Source organism: Alligator mississippiensis, chromosome 5, assembly GCF_030867095.1.
Source record: "Alligator mississippiensis isolate rAllMis1 chromosome 5, rAllMis1, whole genome shotgun sequence".
Lineage (NCBI taxonomy): Eukaryota > Metazoa > Chordata > Crocodylia > Alligatoridae > Alligator > Alligator mississippiensis.
The window spans coordinates 152,392,446-152,408,515 of NC_081828.1; the positions used below are offsets into that span (position 1 = coordinate 152,392,446).

Here is a 16,070-nt window from a genome sequence, read left to right on the forward strand (position 1 = left end):
GCTCAACATGTATCAGGGATTTCTGTATATTTAATTGCCCTCACAATTAAACTCTCTTACCTCATTCCTCAGTTCCATTTGTTTTCTGATTCAGAAATCATCATTAGCAATCCCTCATAGTCAAGGATGATTGTTTTCCATGATTGCCTTATCTGTGGGTCTGAATATGGCTGACAAGGACAATCCAGGATTGACAAGTTCTGTTGCAACTTGGGTGCATGTTTCTGTGCAGGGTGGATTCTTGGTTCAGTCCACAACATGCTATTTTTGCCACTCCTGCTTTTTCATCTCCTTTTATCATCATGAGGTTTAAAAGTACAGAGATCCTTGCAGCCAGCTCTTCCTCCATTTGGGGAAGTCTTGGTTGATAATTTCCCACGAGTTGATGTTGCATCTTTTTTTCAAACTGGCCTTGAGGACGTTCTTGAAGTACTTTCTCTACCCTCCTCTTGAGCTGGGAGAATAAAACTTGCTTTGGTAGTCTGGAGTCAGACATCCAGATTACTTGGCATGCCCAGAAAAGTTGATATCAGATGATCATTGCCTCTACTCATAGTGTTTGCTTGAGAAAGGATGTTAACATTTGTGTGTGCATCTTCCTACTGGATTCAAAAGATCTCCTGCAAGCAGTTTTTATGGTACTTTTCTAGCGACTTGAGGTATCCCCTGTATCTTGGCCACATCTCAACTCTGTACATTAAGGTAGGGATCACGACTGCTTGATAAACCATGAGCTTGGTTTCAAATCTGATAACACAGTCTTTGAACACCTGGTTCCTCAGGCATCTGAAGGCTGCACTTGCATATTTGAGTCAATGTTGGATTTCTTCATCGATGTCAGCCTTCTGCAAGAGCTGACTTCCAAGGGACAGGAAATACTCAACATTCTCCAGAGTCTCACCATAAATCTTAATTACTGGACCTGGACTGTTCATTAAGTGCTTGTTGATGGAAGACCTTAGTCTTCTGAATTGTAAGCATCAGTCCCATTTTCTTGTATGCCTCAATAAAAACATCAAAGATGGCCTGAAGATCTGCTTCCAAGTGAGTGCACACATTACAATATCATCAGCATACTGGAGCTTGATGATTGAGGTTGGGGCAATCTTGGTTTTGGCTTAGAGTCAACTGAGATTACACCGCTTTACCTTCCATTTGGTAGTTTAGCTCCACTCAGAATGAAGCTTGTCAGTGGTCAGATGCAGCATCGTGACAAGGAATATTGAGAAGAGTATTTGAACAATGATGTAGCCTTGCATAACCTCCAGTCTTGATCTCAAAGGAATCTCTGATAGATCTGTTGCTGAGATCCACTGCTCACATACAGTCATGATGAGGGGAAGAACAGTGGTGAATTTCAGTGGGTAGCTGTAGCTCAGCACAGGATTCAGAAACTTCAGAACCTTGATTGATCCTTTCCAGCCCAAAGTGCCTGATCTTTCTTTACTCTTCATGCAGCATTCTTTGCTCATGGACCACTGACTTAGTCCCCATTGTGACTTCACTTCCATTATCCTCCTGTCACAGCCACTCTCCTTCTCTGCTCATATCTAAGAACTACTAATCCTGCACTTAGATTTCAATCTTTTTTCATTTCACTGTACAGTATTGTCTGTTTAAATAGTATTTTGGAATACAGTTCGTATGAGGGAGAAAATGTAGTCATGCTGTGTATTATCCCAAATTCCTTACTGTACCATGGTCTATAAGGCCTGTACTCTAGTGTTGGTTCACTTGTTGTATTTCAGTCTTTAGCACATGAAAAGTTCCTACTGTTATTGCCAGATGGTTCAAGATACGCACCTAAATCTATGTTCAGGTACCTAAATAAAGGGGTCAGTGCTTTAGAACAGTGAGAGCTAACCTTCCTGGTAGGTGTGCCACAAATTAGCCCACCCCTTCCCAGAGTGCTATTTGAATGCCCTTTGCCTGCATGATTGGCCGCTCTGCTTTCTGCTCCCTGTCCAGTGCTTCCTGTCTGATCTGTACCTCTGCTTTCTTCTCCCTGCCCTGTCTGCTACTGTCTACCTATGTCCTTCCTGATCTGCTGCAAGTCACAGAAAGAGGCTGCAGGTTGGCCACCTCTGCTTTAGAAACAGCCCCATAAAAGCATCTATTGTATTTAAATGACTAAATATTTTTTTAGGTTTAGGTTGACCAGTCAACTTAAATGTGGATTTTTACGTAATTGTCAAGAAATTGTGACAAAACAGGTGAATTATATCTTACTAACCCAAGACATAGTCATTTTTATATTATGTCTAATGCTGTGAGAAAAGGGGTTACAGGGGTTTGTGACTAGCCCTTGAGAACTCACCTTATTCCAGTGTATTTAATTACTTCAAAGCAGTAAACTAAGGCTGAATTTTACATTCTGAATAACTAAGTCAGTCTAGAAATTTACTATGCTTGAGTAGAAGGTAAAGGTTTACATTGTCTTTTCCATGTCTCTGGTGTAAATAATTAACGATGCATAGCATATGAATTAATATGTCAGTGTTTGTTTTTTGTTCTTTTCAAAACATGTATAATCTTTAATAATCCTTTCTCCTGCTTCTGCCTTTTACAATAATGACTTTGAGGGTCGTCTGTGTAGTAAAGTTTGAAACTTCACAAATCAGGCAGAAGAAACATGTGCTATGAGATGCATGTTAAATTTTACAGCATCTAACAGTTGGTTCCATTACTCCCAATGCTGTTAGTGGATAATCTTCACCTTTTGCATTCCTTGGTGAGAAATCTAGCTATATTTCCTATATTTCTACATCGTCCTACACTGTCCACTTTATTGCAGTATACTTTTTTCTTAAACACAGACATATATTAATTGCATCAAGTCATACTTATTCACCAATATTTCCTATACAAGCTTGTGTCATTTCATGGTATATATGTGTGGCAAGGGTTGGAGACCTTCTTCCTCATGATGGATCTAAAATTGATGCAGCTCTTAAATAATTGTACATGTTTGTTTGGGTGAATTCAATATAAAACAATCTAGAATATTTCTGAATTCCCATTTCTGGTGCACCCATTCCCTGTTGGATGTTTGTTTTTGTATTTCATGATGGCTGAAACCTTGAACTTGTGAAATGCTTTTCAAAAAGCTAAAGAGGCAGTAGTCATGGGGGACCTAAACTACCCAGACATCTGCTGGGAGACGCAGACAGCAAAGTCCCACCGTTCACGCAGGTTTCTAACCTGTGTACAGGACCTCCACCTGACACAGGAGGTACACGGTCCCACTAGGGGGAATGCCATACTGGATCTGGTATTGGTAACAGGAGATGACATGGTAGCAGACCTCCAGATCGGTAGCCATCTGGGGGACAGTGATCACCTAATAATAGAATACACCGTAAGACGTCGAGTGGGTAAGGTAACTAGTAGGGTGAAAGTGCTAGACTTTAGGAAAGCTGATTTCAATGAACTCAGGCAATTAGTCAAGGACGCACTGCAGAGTAGGAGATTTGAAGAAATGGAAGCCCAAGAAGGGTGGCTGTGCCTTAAGGAAATGATCCTTCGGGCACAAAGCAAGACGATCCCCGAGCGAGGCAAAAGAGGGAAAGGGGCCAGGAGGCTTCCCTGGCTGACCAGAGAAATCCAGGGCAGCCTAAGGGCCAAAAGGGGAGCACATAAAAAGTGGAAACAGGGAGAGATCACCAAAGACGAGTATACCTCCTCTGCTCACGCTTGTAAGGAGGCAGTTAGACAGGCCAAAGCTACCATGGAGCTGAGGATGGCATCCCAAGTAAAGGACAACAAGAAATTGTTTTTTAGATATATAGGGAGTAAAAGGAAGGCCCAGGCAGGAATAGGACCCCTACTAAATGGGCAGAAGCAATTGGTGACGGACAGGGGGGACAAGGCTGAACTCCTCAACGAGTTCTTTGCCTCAGTGTTCCTAAGAGAGGGGCAAGACAAGTCTCTCACTGGGGTTGTAGAGAGGCAGCAGCAAGGCGCCAGACTACCATGCGTAGACCCTGAGATGGTGCAGAGGCACTTGGAAGAACTGGATGCCTTTAAGTCGACAGGCCCGGATCAGCTCCATCCGAGGGTACTGAAGGCACTGGCCGACATCATTGCACAGCCACTGGCAGGAATATTTGAACGCACGTGGCGCATGGGCCAAGTCCCGGAAGACTGGAAAAGGGGCAATGTGGTCCCCATTTTCAAGAAGGGGAGGAAGGAGGACCCGGGCAACTACAGGCCAGTCAGTCTCACCTCCATCCTTGGCAAAGTCTTTGAAAAAATTATCAAAGCTCACATTTGCGAGAGCCCAGCAGGACAAATTATGCTGAGGGGAAACCAGCACGGGTTCGTAGCAGGCAGATCATGCCTGACTAATCTAGTCTCTTTTTATGACCAGGTTATGAAATGCCTGGACACAGGAGGAGGGGTGGATGTCGTATACTTAGACTTCACGAAGGCCTTCGATACGGTATCCCACCCCATAATGGTGAACAAGTTAAGAGGCTGTGACTTGGATGACTACACAGTCCAGTGGGTGGAGAATTGGCTAGAGGGTCGTACCCAGAGAGTCGTGGTGGATGTGTCGGTTTCGACCTGGAAGGGTGTGGGCAGTGGGGTCCCGCAGGGCTCGGTCCTTGGACCGATACTCTTTAATGTCTTCATCAGCGACTTGGACGAGGGAGTGAAGTGTACTCTGTCCAAGTTTGCGGATGACACAAAGCTATGGGAAGAAGTGGACACGCCAGAGGGCAGGAAACAGCTGCAAGCAGACCTGGACAGGTTGGACAAGTGGGCAGAAAACAACAGAATGCAATTCAACAAGGAGAATGCAAAGTGCTGCACCTAAGGAGGAAAAATGTCCAGCACACCTACAGCCTAGGAAATGACCTGCTGGGTGGCACGGAAGTGGAAAGGGATCTTGGAGTCCTAGTGGACTCCAAGGTGAACATGAGTCGGCAGTGTGACGAAGCCATCAGAAAAACTTATGGCACTTTATCATGCATCAGCAGATGCATGACGAATAGATCCAAAGAGGTGATACTTCCCCTCTATTGGGCGCTGGCCAGACCGTAGTTGAAGTACTGCGTGCAATTCTGGGCACCACACTTCAAGAGGGATGCGGATAACCTGGAGAGGGTCCAGAGAAGGGCCACTTGTATGGTTAAGGGCCTGCAGACCAAGCCCTATGAGGAGAGACTAGAGAACCTGGACCTTTTCAGCCTCCACAAGAGAAGGTTGAGAGGCGACCTTGTGGCTGCCTATAAGTTCATCACGGGGGCACAGAAGGGAATAGGTGAGTATTTATTCACCAAAGCGCCCCCGGGGGTTACAAGAAACAATGGCCACAAGCTAGCAGAGAGGAGATTTAGACTGGACATTAGGAAGAACTTCTTCACAGTTCGAGTGGCCAAGGTCTGGAACGGGCTCCCAAGGGAAGTGGTGCTCTCCCTTACCCTGGGGGTCTTCAAGAGGAGGTTGGATATGCATCTAGCTGGGGTCATCTAGACCCAGCACTTTTTCCTGCCTATGCAGGGGGTCGGACTCGATGATCTATTGAGGTCCCTTCCGACCCTAACATCTATGAATCTATGAAAACCTAGAAGTTAGTAGAACTAATTAAATGTGTTTATTGCATTATGCCAGTTATTGAAAGACCAGGAATGGAGTTGAATACAACATTGCAGTTAACTGAAATCGTCTGTCTTTATCAGCCTCATTTCTTTAAATCTGAGAGACATCAGTTGGCTTACGCTGAAACATTTTTACTGTTTAGGTCACCAAATGTAGTGTTTTAACTTATTTCTTTTGTTTGGGCTGTTTCTTCTCACCTCTTTGACATGATTTGCTCAGTGTCACAAACATTTTGGAGCAAACTGGTTGACTAGGAATGTGTATGTATGTTGATCAGAAGATGGCAACTGCAGTATCAAGTGAGGAGACTTGACATATCAGGTTAAAAAAAATAGCTGGGCTATGGAACCTATAGGAAGTATATTATCTTAGAGTGGATTCCTAATGTAAGCTACATATGTCTGATATACCACTTCATGGAGCTCATAAAGGGGAGATGAAAGGACTTAATATGTATAGAAGTCACAATTACAGAAGTTGTAGAGAAGTAGGGCTGGAAGGGACCTTCAGAAATCATCTAGTCCAACCCCCTGCCTGAGGCAGGATCATCCCTACCCAAACCATCTCATACAATCATAATCTAAACTGCATAAGATTGCCCTCAACCCTGATGCAACATAAACCTAACCCTAACCTGTCAGAGATAAAATAAGGGAATCATGGCAGCCAATGTCCTGCTTCTATAAAATATCAATATATGCTCAAGAGGTCCAAGGCAGTGGGCTACGGCCCCCGCTACAGAGGAAGGCAAAACCCCCCACAGTTCATACCAATGTGGCCCTGGGATAAGATTGCTTCCTGACCCAAAATATGATGATCGGTCTGACCCTGAGCAGATGGGGGAGACCCTCTACCTAGGAACATCTGGCTTTGCTTCTGGCAAAAGAATTGGTACATGCCAGTTAAAGTCCCCAACCTTAGCTATAGCAGAAAAAAAGAGAGGTGAGGAGCAGGAGCAAAGCCCAAAAGCATGGGAAATACCCAGGGTAGAAAATAGTCATAGCTACACCTAGATCATCCCCAACCAGTGGCTGTCCAATTTTTTTTTTTATCATCTCCAGTGATGTAGAGTCCACAACTTCCCTAGGCAGTCTATTCTGCTGCCTCACTAGTCTCACAGTGAAGAAGCTTTTTCTGGATATCCAATCTAAATTTATATTGCTGCAACTTCAAGCCATTGATCTGTGTTTTCCTCTCTCTGGCAAGAGGGAACTGGAGAGGTGCTTTCCTTCTTTATGGCAATACTTCAAATATTTGAAGAATGTTATTGTGTCCCCTCTTAAGCACCTTTTCTGCAAGCTGAACATGCCTGGCTCCTTTAGCCTCTCCTCATATGACTTGCTTTCCAAGCCCTTGATATCTTTGTTGCCCACCTATGCACCCTCTTTAACTTCTCCATATTTTGAAGACAGTGGAATTTAAATAGGATTTTGATTGTGTTAGAAAAATGTAGTAGATAAAAACCACATTTGCCTACCCAGAAACATGATTTGGAGGGTAGAGACCTTCATGCAAGAAAGGAGATCAAATAAATAAGGATGCAGCAATTGGGGTGGGGTGGGGAAGAACACCAGAGAGTGAAAAGGAAAAGTGCCTAACAAACTAACATTAGGCTAGTACCCTCTGATTACAAAATAGCAAATGAAGTGCCTAGTAAAAAAAAAAAAAAAAAATGGCAGGTAGAAGGGAGGAGGAAGAAAAGAATTAACTTTAATATTAGTCACGGTCTTAGAACAGATATTGAAGGAAAAAATAATTGAACATATGATCTTACTTAGACAAAACCATTTTGTATCATATTCTCTTTATCATGTCACATGACTCTGGTATTCTTCTGTGACAGGATAACCAACTTCTTGAGTATTAGAAATGTAGTAAACATTTTATTTAAATTTAGGCAAAGGATTTGATGTCGTGCCTCATGGGGAATTACTAGCTAAGGTCAGAATTAAAGTATTAATTGTAAAATGAATAAGGAACTCTGTCAATGTGAGTATATTTTGACCAAAAGAAGAACAAGTCAACTTGGAGTACAAAGGGGAGTTTTTACTACAGGCTTCACCATAAGAAAGTTTGAACACTTGGCCATGTTGTAACTGTAACTATGGGCTTAGGTAAAGTGGTTATTTTATTTTATTTTAGTTGTTTACTGAGAGGTCAGTTACACAAGGATGTCGTCCCTTGTTCACTGTCCTACTGACTTTTCATGAAAGATTTTTTTAATCATTCATTTCTTGTTTTTATTTATCCTACCTTTAGGAGAGAGATGCAATGATGACACCTATGCCATTTGCCAGGCCACAGGATTTAGGCCCATCTATTGCTATTGTAACTAAAGTAAACCAGATCCAAGATCATCTGCTGAAGAAGCACGATATTGAGCTGTATATGCATCTGAACAGGCTAGAAATTGCTCCACAGATTTACGGACTGTAAGTGTTTACAAGGCCTTGTTTACTTTAATTGCTTGCAATTTGTTTTCTTTAAATTGGGAACTATTTGCCTTACTCATTTTAAAACATTAAGGGTGTCAGGAATAAAGAAATGTAGGTAAGGAAAAATTGCCCCCTATGTTTGTGTGTATGCATATTCTGTTAACAGTATTTCATATATGAAACTGCTGTCCCGTACTCCTGGAAGTGATCACCTCAGTGTGGTAAGAGGATCTAAAATACTCAAAGAGCTATACAGGAAGACTTATATAATGCATTGATTCAGAATCATGCCTTCAACATATCTACTATATATTTTGCTTGATGAATAAGAAGTAGCAGCAAAAATAAATAGGAACTATTAGCTTTCAGTGTTTTTTTCCTCTGTCACTCGCTCCTTTCAGAATACTGTATCTACTTGTATACTACATGCACCCCCAAAATGAGCTCTTCAAAATTAGTATAGTATATCTTGAGTAGAGAACTTGATCTTTCTTTTCTGGAATAGAGGCAGGGTAAAATAGGGCAAGCAGACACTGTGACTCATGGCTCCCAAGATGGCTGCCACTTCTCCCTGGGGTCTCAAACAGCAGAAGTGGAATCTAATGTTAACCCTCTCGCAGCCACTGGTCAGGTAGTAGCTTTTGTCTGTATACACATAGTCAAATGATGTGGGAGAATTCCTCTGGGTTTGTCTTCCTGGTAGGAAAACTAGTCAGAGACGCCTGAACAGACATTTGGATGCTGAGCCCCTGAAGAGCAGATAGCTCATGGTGCTGATGATGCACAGCTGGGGACTCGTGTGCATACATCTCAGCATGTTATGAAGGTTTCCTTAGCCTGCCTGGAAGCAGATGGCGGCCTTGCATAGAGCAACCCTGACTGGCTGGCTCAGACTGCTCAAGTTAGCCTGCTGTAACCCAATGTAGGGATTGTAAAAAGGGAATGTTTTTGCTCCCTCCTACTCTAGAGCAGTAGAATCCAGCCTGAGCAACTCTGTCTCCCTGGAGGGGGAACAAAGGCGCCTGGAATGGTGGAGGGCTATACTGCAGCTTCTCTCAACATTGTTAAGACATTTCCTCCCACAGGAGAAACTCTCTGGGAACAATTTATCCTTGGCTGTTCCTGGATTATTTTCCTACGAGAACAGCTCTTTTTGCTATGGGAGAAAAATCTACTACTACTGCTACTACTTTTCTAACATAAGATATATTTCTATCTTAGCAAACTGTTTAACTCTCATAATTTTGCAAAGTTGATTTAACCCTCATCTGTTCTCATGAAACCGTAACTCTTGTTGTTCTCATGGGGTAACTTGTTACCCCACCCATGAACAAAATGGAACCATCGACAACAGTATAAATGTACCAAAAACTATTTATTAAACCTATAGATTGTTTGAAAGAGTATTTATGATGATTTGAACCCGAAATATTATTTAACTAGAGCTATGAACAAAATTTAAACTTCTTTTAGAGTTTCAAAATGCGAATGAACAATTTGCTAAGTCTGAAGTTCACTCTGTTTTCAAACTAATAGTTACTTCCAAAAACATTTCCTAACTGTTTTAACTAAATATTGCATTCTTCACAAAGCAGCAGTGATGTACTGTGGTGCATCACAAGCAAATCGCTTACAGTCTTCACATGGTTTCCAGGTTTTGCAATCTTCTGTCCTTGGACCAAAAGCACAACATCCACTCATGCTTGCAGAAGGTTCTACTGGGGTGCGTTGTGGCAATTTGTAATTTAAGGCAGTCATACCAGACTTGACAGACTTAGACAGATTACATGTATCCATCATTCTTCATTTTATCTGTCTATCTGTCAACTGTTCTCCAAGCTCCTGCAAAAATAAGCGCTGTCTTCATGCCTTATACAGGGACGGCACCACCATCCTGCTGCGGGTGGTACGTGCGGGCACTTTGTACAATGGGGCCATGAGCCACCTGAACCCTGGCCGCTCAACAAAGAAGGGGGTGGTGCCTGCAGAGATGCGTGAGTCCTCATGCATTTTGCTCCCTTGCCCTGGCTGGTTTTGCCTTGACAGTGCAGGAAGGTAGCTTATGTGGGATCATCTGCCAGCTCAAAATGATCCCAAACCACACTACCCCCTCACTTCTGGGATGCAGGTGCGTGTGCGAATGCTGCCTTTTCCCCCTCTTCAGCAGGCATTGGCACCGCAACAGGAGGAGTGGACTCAGCTGAGCCACTTGCCTCCACAACTTCTACCTCAACCTCCTCTGAAGTGCCTTCTGGAGAAGGAGACCTGGCTCTAGGGGAAACTTGAGGGGTGTGGAGAACAAACTCAGATGATTCCCTCTCCTTCCCCAGAATTTCCCTTGCTATGGCACTCAGATCCAGATCCAGCTCTTCCTTTGGCAGTGGAAGGCTCAGGCTGGAAATTGAAATTGGGGTATAGGAAACTGTATTGCTGGTGCTGCTTGTTGTTGTCATGATGGTGGTGCTCGAGGTTGTTGTTATTATGGCAGGTGTTATTAGAGGGGATGCAGACACTGCTCCCATCTGCTTGGTGCCACTAGCAGCAGAAGAGGAATACCTGCTAGTTGTTGGAAAGAGGCTGCGTTTAAGTTTGGGGGAAGGAGAGGGGGAACTTGGAGCTCCCCCTCTTCCACCCCAGCCAGAAGTGACCACCTGCCTTTCCAGCACGCTTCATGTTTGGTGTGCTGGAAAATCTGTGCATGTTTCTGTAATGTAATGCATGTATTTATATAATATATAAATATATGTTCTGTAATCTAAGTTGTGGCTTTCCTGCACAGTCAGTGCACTATCAGGGAAAATACAGATTTCTTTTATGTGGAGAAAGAAAGAATTACAGAGAATAACAAAAACAGAAAGAGGATTTTGGGGGAGGAATACATTGAAAGGAATGAATTAGGAAAAGGTATTAGGCTATTTCGGAAAGGATTGGATCCCACTTGCTAGGAACAGACTAGCAAGTAGTAAGTGAGAGCCTTCCTGATGCTCCTGATGCTGCTGGAGGACACAGCTCAGAAAGCTGACAAACGCACAGCTGACAAAGCTTATTTCAAACAAAGCTTTTATGCTCCTTCTCTGTCCCTCCCCCAGAGCATGGTCTTCTTGCTCTGAACAATCTCCCCTGTCTGGAACAAAGTCAGCATCCTCTCTGCCTTGGGATAAGATTTCATCAGTGGATGTGTTGCTGTCATCCCCGGTTACCTGTGCAAGAAAGGCTTCAGCACTGAATATTCATTGTCTTCTCATCCTGGACTTCAGACAAAAAAGAAAAAAATGATTACCGCTGAATGCGTATAAATAACAATCAAAGACCAGCCTGTCCACCTATGTTATCACAGAACCAATTCTGCCCTGCCCTATGGCAGTGCAGGTAGCACCCTCTTCTTGGCACAGAAGCCAGAGACCAGCATCCACCCATTGCAGGCAAGCCAAATGTGGGTGGATGCTGTTTGGAAATCACACATGCAGGGGCTTATTGAGAGCAGGTAAAAGAGGTATGGGGGGTGTCAGGCCCTTACCGTTGAAGGAAGCTCCATAGTGTACGCTATATTGCGGTATGATGTTGTATTTCTTCTCTGCTGTCCTTTTGCTCCTTGTCCCCACTTCCAACAAAGGCAGGGCAAACTATCTTGTATGTTATAAAAGGAGCAGGTGAGGTGGAGTTTTGCCATGAGAAAAGAGATCAGAGGTGGATTTGGGTGTGACAAAGGGTTTTGAGGGGGTTTTGTGGTGAAGGGCAGGATGTTTTGATGACCTTGCAGCCTGCAAACAAAGTGGCTAGCAAAAGGGATTACCACATTATCTGCAAAAGCAGAGTTGAGGATAGCTATCCATTAGTAACCATGGATACCTGAAGTGGACATGAATGATTTGTAAATGAATGCTGACCTTTCAGATGCATCCACCCAAAGTGGCCAAACAGGTCTAGGCCTGTCATTTATACAGAAATTGATTGTATAAGTATATATAACAAGTTACCCCAATGTGTTAACATAGGCATGGAGTAAGTTGTTACCCCCTATGGAAAAAACACATTCACGCCTGGGGTAACATGTTACCCTGGGCAGTTTTTCATCCACAGAGAGCAAACCATTCATGTAAGCTGGCTGTTCTTTGGTGATATTGTGCACTGTGGTGCCAGTGACAATGTCCTAAAAAGAAAAAAATTTAGAATTAATTAACTTCAAGATGCTGCACAAAATATGTATCTGGGGTAGGAAGTTGCTCCATGGGGAACGTATGAAGGTTAAACTGGGTGTGATACCGTCATGTTAATTGAAAGCTAGTTGGAAAGCCTAAAAGTAGAGGAAAAGTAAACTATGCATTACTGAATGTGGAGACGAGGCAAATTTATCTAGTTTTAGGTACTGTGTACATATTAGATCACATTTATTTAATATTTTTACTAGCAATATGTGGTTAAGAGGTAAACAGCACCTTAGTGTTACTTTGAAATGCATTAAATCAAAAGATTGTACAAAAAAACCCAGAAAAAATAATTCTTCTGTACTTTGAGAATTGATAAATGTGAATAGAAAAGACGAGAAGCAACTTGGAAAGATGCATAGTGATACGTTGAGACAAAAATAATCCCTTGCACAAATACTTGCTGGGAAGGCAGAACCCAACTCGGTAAGACTGTAGACTAATCATGGCAGGGGGAAATCAATTTGAGTCTGCAAAGTGATATGGGGACAGCAGCACCAGAAACTACATTCCTCTTCTATGTATAGAATGGAGAAGGAAGAAATTACAAAAGAAAATTTAAGGCTGCTATCTGTGCGGGCCGGGAGCAATCCGGGCCCTTTTGTGCACACAGGCCGTGGCCAGCAGCCCGGGCACGGGGGGTCGGAGAAGACCGTGGGCGAGCTAGAATTAGTTACGTACGTGTCGTGGTTGATTTAAAGATTGTTTACTTACACCAAAGATGGTCGTGGTGTAGGCTGGACAGTTTTGCAGGTACAGCTCCGCTTAAATCCTCGTTAGAGGACTACGACAAATTCGTTCTTTCCCACAGAGTTGTTGAAGCTCCGTGGGTTCGGTAGTTTCTCGTACAGGAAGGGATACGTCTAGGAATCTATCGGCGACGGGGAGAGGCCAGAGGCTGTTCAGGTCTCTGTTGCCTTTTAAGAAATGCGTTGGGTCCGTGAGGATCCGCAGCGCTTAGAGATCTTCACACAGCGTGAAGTCTCCTCCTCCTGGTGTTCATGGAGTCCTCCCTTGCGGAGGTCTCCTCGGAGTTCTCCAATTTCTCTCCAACTGATTTCTCTCCAACTTGGGTGGAAACCACACAAGCTCTTTATACGGCTAGCAAGCCAATCGCTAGCCGCCACGTGTGCATATTTTAGAACTGGCCAATAATGTGGCACGAATTCTCATACAAATGGCGGGAACTCCTTGCACCGAGCATTTCTTAGATGCAAAAAGAAATGCACCATGCAAAGAAAGCTTCAAATTGGCGGGAAATTCTCCGTTGCACCGGGGTTCTCTTCTGCAGCAGAAAACTCCACCGTGCAAAGAAGCTGCAATTTAGCGGGAAAATAATTTAGCAGTGCCAAAGCGCGTGCAAACAAAAAATCACAACTTTGGGTTGTGACACTATCAAGGGAAATGTTCTTACAGAGAGCTAATAGGCTGTAAAAATAAATAAATAGATCAATAGCAGCAATAGAAGCCCCATTGGTTGGGGTGTTTCTTAGCTAAACTTGTCAAAGCTGTAAGTAATGCACTGTGGAGAAGAACCCTGCATTAGCAAATAGACAAAATTGCCTACTAACTCATTTCCATCTCTAATTTCTGATTTAATGTGAAGTACAGGAAAAAAGAAAAGAAAAAGAATGTGAGCATATTGTAATTATTCTTGCCTCTAGTGCCATCAGACACTTTTCTGAATAATGATTTCCAGTTGTGAACAAGCTGACTGTCTCAAATACCAAACCTTGTGTTATGGTTAATATTTCTTGAACTAAAAACAAACATTTCTAATTATTTTGATTATTGTTAGTAATTATATTACATTTCCCAGTGTAATAAGGTAACTACTTTAAGAGCTCATGGGAGCACTTTGAAATGTGTGGCAAAAATGTTGGCTTACTATAAATAATTTTTTACTGTTATTCATATCACTGAAACTGTACAAGCTTCTTAACAATAGGGATGTCATACAAAGAAGTTCTTGATATAAGAGGAGTTGGGATAAATACCTAGATGAAAAGTTTATAAAAGTAGTAGATAGCAACTAGATTGATTTGATGCATTCCTTCAGAAATGTAACTTGTCCATGATTTTTCCTTTTAGCAGCAAAGTTCATGAGAAGTAGTTCTGTTTCATTCAACCTTTTTCATATTTGATTTCAACATTTACTCTTCAGGAATAATCTTTCTTATATTGTGCTTATTGGAATCTATGATGGCCTGGATTATAAGACTACCCCCCCAATAATTACATTCTATATAAGGAAAATTTATAAATTGGATTAATTTTCCAGGTATACAATCTAATTATTGGAGATTTGTCTTGAATTTGTCCCCTTCCCACTGCTACAGCAAGGAAAATAAATCTGAGGGATCAGGTAACCCCTTTGCTCTCTGCCCCGCTCTGCAACTTCTTTCCCCTGTAGCCCCTCCCCCTTCCTTACTATCAAACCCTGCTCTCCCTAAGCACATGGAAGTGAGGAGCAAATTTGAAAAAACAATTTGAAATAAACATAACTGTATTCATTTGCATATCATACCCATAAATTTCGTTCCTCCAGAATTGATGCATTTTATGTTTTTGAAACTGTTGCAAGTTTTAGCACAGGTATTCCCTAAACACATTTTTAAGTAGCACTTTGGCACCTACTTACATATAATACAAACTATGCATGATATTAGTTCAAAGCCAAAAGTCTCATGATTTACTATATAGCTTATTGGGTCATTAGTATTTCGAACCATTTTTACCCCACAGCCCAGCACTGCTTAGTATGTGTGCATATTCCAGATCCCTCCACAAAGAGTCCACATGCTAATTAGCATCCCCCTCTCTTGGCTAAAACTGTCATGAGTTCTGGGATCCTCCAATTCCTTTTTTTCCAGATGAGGCACAGGGCAACATGGTCCAGCTTCACAGATGGCATGTAGGGCCACACTAATTGTATGCAACAGGCTGAGAGAGGGGGAGACAGAGGAATTCTGAGTGAACTTTTTGGGGTACCATTTGGTGATGTTTGAGACACATTTAAGGCTGGTAAAGAAATGGGAATCATTGGAAATGAGAAAGAAAGGTGCAGCTCAGTGGTAGGGATGAATTTTCTAAATGTATTCAATATCGTGGCTCACAATGACTTAAAAAAGAGTTGTTGCTGAAGAGGACTTCACTCAATGGGCAGTACCATATAGCTTATTCAGACTGGTTGCACTAATCAATCCTTGTTGTAGGTTTCCATCAGCATGTATGCCCAATATGAGCCATGTACTTTGTAGTCATGCTCAATGTTGGCTGCATTTAATCAGCTTCATAATTGGTTTCCATTACTGAGCACATGCTGCTTTTAGAAGCAGTTCAAAGATATCATTATATTTAATGGGATTTTCTTGTATGCAAATATAAGATATGAGACTTTTTGCCCCCGTGCTGATGTGAGGGGGACACCGCATCTTGTATTTGAGTAAATACATTATTTGTAAAGTTGGGAAAATGTACTCTGATCTGTCAAGTCCTCTACTCAGTATTTATGTATGTATGATTTAATACTATGTGTAAAGCTCCTTGTTTGTATGGCATTATCATTTCCTTGCTTACAGGGACACTAGCAATTGCAGGATTTGTGATAAATTCACAATATTCTGATTATTCACATGCATCCTCTGAATGTCTTTCTAGATGTTACTTCTTCAGTGATTGCTTTGATCTAGGCCATAGTTTCTCAACCTGTGGTATGCGTACCCCTGAGGGTACGCGAGACACAGGCAGGGGGTACTTGGGTACCCCAACACTCTTCATCCTCTTTTCCTCTCTCTCTCACCCCTTCCTCCTCTCAAAACTATGG

At 42.4% G+C, this 16,070-nt stretch overlaps 1 protein-coding gene across 1 annotated transcript in view; it reads left to right on the forward strand.

Moving 5' to 3' along the window:
• TBC1D5 (TBC1 domain family member 5) overlaps nt 1-16,070 on the forward strand; it is a 371,763-nt gene that overhangs the window by 181,701 nt on the left and 173,992 nt on the right. The window contains exon 12 of the mRNA XM_019497895.2: nt 7,864-8,036. Within this exon, the coding sequence (XP_019353440.2) occupies nt 7,864-8,036 (173 nt within the window). The remainder of the gene's footprint in view (nt 1-7,863; nt 8,037-16,070) is intronic.